The sequence below is a fragment of the Diadema antillarum genome, unplaced genomic scaffold (genome assembly GCF_040938485.1).
Source record: "Diadema antillarum isolate AM-2024a unplaced genomic scaffold, OU_Dant_1.0 seq00001066_RagTag, whole genome shotgun sequence".
Classification (NCBI taxonomy): Eukaryota; Metazoa; Echinodermata; class Echinoidea; order Diadematoida; family Diadematidae; genus Diadema; species Diadema antillarum.
The window spans coordinates 148,973-155,746 of NW_027271892.1; the positions used below are offsets into that span (position 1 = coordinate 148,973).

A 6,774-nucleotide genomic window follows, 5' to 3' on the forward strand; every position below is an offset into this window, starting at 1 on the left:
GGGTTAGAAATGGCGAAGGAGTAGCATTTTGTAGCAAAATGTACAATACAGGTCAAAAATCAAGGTCAAAGGTCAAAGAAGTCAAAGGTCAAAATTATGTGTATAAGTTTTGAAGCCCTCACCTAGTGCCATCACATAAAGCAAACGGAATCGAAATCGGGTTAGAAATGGCGAAGGAGTAGCATTTTGTAGCAAAATGTACAATATAGGTCAAAAAATCAAGGTCAAAGGTCAAAGAAGTCAAAGGTCAAAATTCTGTGTAGAAGTGTTGAAGCCCTCACCTAGTGCCATCACATAAAGCAAACGGAATCGAAATCAGGTTAGAAATGGCGAAGGAGTAGCATTTTGTAGCAAAATGTACAATACAGGTCAAAAATCAAGGTCAAAGGTCAAAGAAGTCAAAGGTCAAAATTCTGTGTAGAAGTTTTGAAGCCCTCACCTAGTGCCATCACATAAAGCAAACGGAATCGAAATCGGGTTAGAAATGGCGAAGGAGTAGCATTTTGTAGCAAAATGTACAATATAGGTCAAAGGTCAAGGTCAAAGGTCACGACTGAAATTCTGTGTAGAAGTTTCAAAGCTCCCATGTAGTGCTATCATATAAAGCAAACAGAATCAAAATTGGCTCATAAATGACAGAGAAGTAGCAAATTGAAGATTTTGATCACACACGGACGCACACACGAACACACGGACGGACACACGGACGGACGGACGGACGGACACACACACGTACGGAGCCCGTTTCATAGTCCCCGCTCGAACTCGTTCGGCGGGGACAATAATATAAATGTTGTTTCTGTAGTGACAAATCTTTGCGACAATGAGAGTAATTATGGTGATGGTGCAGTCAAAAAGTCATATACAGTAATCTTGAATTTTTTACATTATTATCATAAATTACTTCCACTACTAATATTATAACAACCATTATCATCATTACTTCAAGTTCTACTGCGACAATGTACAAACTACTGGTATCAATCTTACTAACTACTGCTACTTTGTACCTTTACTACCACAATGAAAAATAGTGGTAATTGGTAGCAAATTTTATTTCATTTCACTTCATCCGTATCACTTCCAACAAAGAAAAATACAAATTACAGTCAGACATTTAAATGTACACAATTAAATAGTTTCATACAGATGAAGGACTGACAATTATAACATGACAATAAAGACGAAAGGATTCAAACAGATCTACAGCTAAACACTGGTTTTTAGAATAACTATCTGTACATCTGCAAACCTCATAATAGATGAAATCATAAATTCTACTTCTTCAAGAAGGTTTGCTTCAAAATCTGGTAAGATTAGCATGGTACAATGTGTATCCTGTAGTCATGAATTGATGTGTTATGTACTTTGAAGGGGATGAATTTATACTATTAACATAGTAGATTTGAAGTACAAGACGTACAGCTTTACAATGCACTTTGATACTGTTGCATGGAGCTCTTCTTTGTCTTTAAATAATTTCTACACAAGCTATTTTTGATAGTCATGCATACTTTACTTGCTGCACCCATCAGCGATGCAAGTGTGTAATCGCTTTGCTCAGATTTCTAGTTCTATCAATGCATAATTAAATGTACAACTTGTATGATGTGGCCTTCAACTATCGCTTGCAAAGTTTTGTTATACATAAGAATCATAACATGCTGTACATTGTACATTTCCACATCTATAGTTTCATGGGACTATGATTTACATGTATGCTTCAAGATGGCCATTCTGTGCTAGATGTATATCCATCATTTTGTTTCAGTGCACACAGAGAAGCCACCTCTAGAGGCTTCTTAGGATGAAAAATGTGCCAATAATCACTGATTTCAAATAGTAGACAAAACTACATAAACTGCATTGTGGGAAAAAAAAATAAGGGAGGGGCACTCAATAGGCAGAACAACACAGATTTTTTAAATATCACTGGCTACAAACCAAGTCATTAAAATGCAGACTCTCCTAGGTACCACATGTCTCTAAACACTGATTACACCCTGGCAAAAACAAAATCGACATGAGAGCTTTTCGCTGTGTGGTAATTTTCACTGGCCGTTGGCAATTTATGAACTATACGCCATCCAAGATTTCCAACATACACGATCTTGATAGACTGATATTTCTTCTTTCTTTCTTCCTTTTTTGCTTTCATCTCTTCCTCTCTAAATCTCCCTATTTTCTCTCTCTCCCTTTCTTGTTCAGCTTTCTCATCTAGTTTTGCAATGTCTGTGCTCTCAATAAAAGCATTTGGGCTGAACCCCTACTACTCTGGGTTGGGGCTTGCTGCTATTAGACAGTGTGACAGTATAGATTTTGAGCAAGTCGTCTATGGAAGATGGTAAATTTTGAAGGAATGTACCTGGACACTGTGAATAAAGACATGCTACCTTAATGAGATTACCATTAAAAATTTGCATATTTCATCCACACACACAAAAAAAGCAAAATAATGATTTTGTATTCCCAGACCCTTATACATAACAATTACAGCCACAACATACTTTTTTTCCCACAATCAATATCAACATTCACAAGCCTTCATGTCTTTATGTACTCCTTTTGAATTCCATGATCTACATGTCTTTACAACTGTATGTACTCCTTGTGTATTCAGAGATCTTTGTGTCTTTATGCACTTCTTATGAACGCAAACATCTTCAAAACATGAGAAACTTCTGACATATAAAAATCTAATGCATGCTGCAGTGAGGAATATGAATTTTAAAACATTCATCCTTATGGTACGACAATTAAGCACTGCTGGTTTTGTTTGTTGTATCCTTTAAATACAGGACCATACTTTGCATGGAAGCATTGCATGACCTATGGTATGAGGTAATGGGCTGTCACACATAAAGTAAAATACACTGTATGAAAACAACATTTCCAGTACGTAACTTTCCTGCATTCTGCAAGTATGTTGAATATTGACAACCCAACATTTGGGAGTCATCAAAAATCAGCACAATCTGTCACACAAATTCAAACAAACAGTTTAATTGGCATTCACAGCTAACACAATTTCCAAAACTGGCATAGTTATCTTACCTGTGGCAGGCTGAATCCTATTTCACCAGGTTTGATGTCACTAAAAGAGCATGTTGTGAACACAAAACTCTGTCCAGGACCTGTGTACACTTCAATGAACCTGTTTGTGTATAAAACAAAACAATACAAAACAAAACAAAACATTTATATAAGAACAATAAAAACTTTGGTTCATTACGTACTGTAAAAGTGGAAATTTTCGCGGTGTTGAAATTTTCGCGCATTTCGCGCAACCAGAAACTAGCGCGAAAATAAAAGCACACGAATATTTTTGTTTGCCATTTGTTCCTGTGCGTGATGTCGTGATTCCGCGGAATTAAAAACACGCGAAACTCTTCTTACCCACCCGAGCGCGAAAAATTAGTCGCGCAAAAATATCCACTTTTACAGTATACACCTACAAATGTGTATTATTAAGTCAGATATTAAAGCACACTGTATACTTCCTCATAGATAACCCTTCAGGTCAGGCACCTTATTTGGACTTGACAGGCCTTTCTACATTATACATAAGGTGTTTTGGGGGGCTTTTTTTCAACAAAAAAAATTAATTCCATCACATACAATACATTTCTTCCTATTTTGTGATGCTAGAAAATATTGACAACCTTTGATCCTTGGCCAATAAAGATTGACAGCTGAGAGACAGAAAGAATTTCCCATTTATAGAAGAATCTACATGTACACATGAGCTGGTAAAACTGTGCTATATAATGTTTCTAAAATTGGCATTGACAAGGTCAGACTTTGACCTTAAATTATGACTAGTGACAAGTTCATAATCTTAGCCAAGGTATCAATGTAGTGAATTCCTCAGTGTACATGTACCATAACCTCGGCCCAAATCTATTAAAATTCCATAGATGCTCTGTAACCTTTGAACAGAATTTCCCTATTGACTTCAATTAGCAAGTTTAACCCATCGAGAAAGAGTTAATTTTGCTCCAGCACCAATTCCCACAGACACCTGTCTGAGTACACCCAGAACTAACCCTCAACAGGTTGATTATGGAAGTTTACATCCCCATTATCTCATTTAGTTCATGTTCATTTGGCACTCAATACTTGCCAATGTATGCATATATTCAAAATAAAGATAATTAGTTCTAATCAACACCAGTAGCATCGATACAAAATCATTGAATGTAAAATGGATGGTAACGATACATTTACTCCCTGAGAGGGAGCCTACAATGCCCAAAAACTTTTTGATTTTCATATGTACATTTGATACACAAAGTGAATTGCAAATAAATCCTGTGACTGTCTGAAAAATTTCAGAGTTTGTTATTAAAGCAAAACTGGGAAGTCAACACTTTTCATAATACTCTGGGAATCTATAGAGGACTCATGTTCACTTGCATGGGGCAACTATGTCACTTCCTATACGAACCTGGTACAAAAATCCCCTTAAAAAGTCCAGGAAGATCTTTAAGTATCTCATAAGGAAAAGGTTGACTGAGAGACAACTTGGACATCCAACACAACTTAATTTTCACCCTCAGTTCCATGCCCTGTGGGACAGGAATTATACAATATGGACAGAAACACTGCAGTACTGATGGAAAACACTTCCAACAAAACGCATTTACTACCATTAATAGTTTGACAATGAAATAACTGCCATAATACGTTCATCATCATGTCACACTTCATCAACTATCACTATCTTCATATTTTTTTCTTTTTTTCTTTTTTTTTTGGGGGGGGGGAAATGGTCTGCTTTGTGTTGTTTCTGGATTTGACCTACTATGTTTTCATCTCTCTCTCTCTCTCTCTCTCTCTCTCTCTTTTATCTTCATCCATCCACCAGAAAAAAAAAAAAAAATCGAGCATCATGTACTTACTCAGATCTGGAGAAGGGGTCTTTGTCCGAGAGCACAGCCCTGTTGGTAAGGGACAGCTTGTCCGTTGGGCAGCGGACAGCCTTCATCTCCTAACATGTTCATTAAAAGATGGAAAAGAGAGAGAGAATAGAAAGATTCCATCGTGAGGGGATCAAAATGACCACAAATTTTTCATCTTCAAATGTGATATCTTGTTAAAATCAAGTACTGCAATGTATATCTATGCCTGTATGAATGCTATCAAAGCAAATTTTACACAATTTTGATATAAAGTCATCATAAAGCAGATTAAAGCAATGCCACAGATATGCAAGTATATAAATATATCATAAGCATACAGATCCATTTGCCTGGCTGTTGTGTCCATACTGGTGTCAAATTTATGGAGGCTACTTGAGATGCACTGATTTGCCTGAATGCATACAGAATGGCTGAGCCATAAAAAGCTACTTTTATGTGCCAAAATGATGCGTGCGTTATAAGAGCCACATAATTGACGTCTCATGTATGTCATACATTGAATCTATTGCCTATTAGATCTCCATACTTGCCAGTCAATGAATTGCACCAGTACAGGATGACCTTACAATATTCATACAAAAGTGACACTGAAATGAATTAATTCCATCCATTTGATGTACATGCTAAATGCAATCGCTCCATGCACTCTACAAAATCACCAGATGATCTCAAAATTGCCTAAATATCTAAAATATTCATTGCAAGCGTAGATGCAATCTCTGAGCTCATCAAAACAAACACAAAAAAACAAACAAACAAAAAACCACTGAAAGACAAAACCAATGCAGAGTAACAAATTCAAGTAAAACAGACAGATTTTAAAAAAAAAAGAAAAAAAAAGACTTGGCTGTTGATGAGGAGCAAGTGTATCGTCACTGAGGTGACAAGACCTCGTATCTAAAAAAGTCAAGTGTTCAGGGGAGCCAAAAAACATGGCGGCCAAAGCACTACAGCGAATGGGATAGCCTTTCCTTGGAAATGCTGTGGTGGCTTCATTTTTGGGTTAAGACACTTAGGATTTGAACAGGACATCACTTAACTGATTTTTTGACCATTAATCAAAAGAAAGTCATTTTCACCAAAATTGCAGATACAAGGTCTTGTCACCCCAGCGACGATATGCTGCTTCAAAAAACAAAAACAAATTGGCACTGGCACTTTCTCTTCAGAGCTTGAGTCTTTTTGTGTGTGGGGGGAAAGAAAAATGCTGTATACCACAACGGTCATGCACTCTACACATCCAGATCCAGAAATGGAATTCATATGCAGAAGCAGTCAACACACAGTACTCAGTAGAGAGGCACAATTTTACTATTACACTGAGCTGAATCTCCATTCTATTAATTTAACACCTAACTTCTCATATTGTTAGTTTGGCTTGAAACTTGTTCACACACACAAAAAAAAACCCAACAACAACAACAACAAACCTCATCTTCCCCAGCCTAACCCCCCACAAACACCCCACAAAAAAAAGCCAAAAAACAAAACAAAACAAAACAAAACATGAACAAAGCTATTATTGACAGTCGAAGCAAACTACATGCACATCATATACATTCAGACTTAGTGTAAAGTTTGGTAAGGTACAGTGTAACTTACCCTCGTAGACATGACTAATCAACTGCACGATCCGTGCCTGAACCTGAAAATATAAACAGAGTAGAAACACATCTGAAAACTGTAGAATTCTACGCCTACTAAGTAGAAATGAACACAACATTTACCACACGACAGTTGGAAGGGGTCTGGATCATGCAATATTGCAATTTGAAAGCAATTCTCATCATCTCATACAGTAATTTCCAAAATGGTATTCCATCAAACTTATGTACAGTAGGCTACACTTGTA

General features: G+C 36.8%; 1 protein-coding gene across 1 annotated transcript in view; it reads right to left on the reverse strand.

The window, feature by feature from the left end:
- LOC139743291 (vesicle-fusing ATPase-like) overlaps positions 1 to 6,572 on the reverse strand; it is a 47,150-nt gene extending 40,578 nt beyond the window's left edge. Inside the window, exons 1-3 of the mRNA XM_071653785.1 lie at positions 6,525 to 6,572; positions 4,902 to 4,990; positions 3,055 to 3,154 (exon numbers count right to left, since the gene is read on the reverse strand). Of these exons, the coding sequence (XP_071509886.1) occupies positions 3,055 to 3,154; positions 4,902 to 4,990; positions 6,525 to 6,536 (201 nt within the window). The 5' untranslated portion in view covers positions 6,537 to 6,572. The remainder of the gene's footprint in view (positions 1 to 3,054; positions 3,155 to 4,901; positions 4,991 to 6,524) is intronic.
- Positions 6,573 to 6,774: the final 202 nt, after the last annotated feature.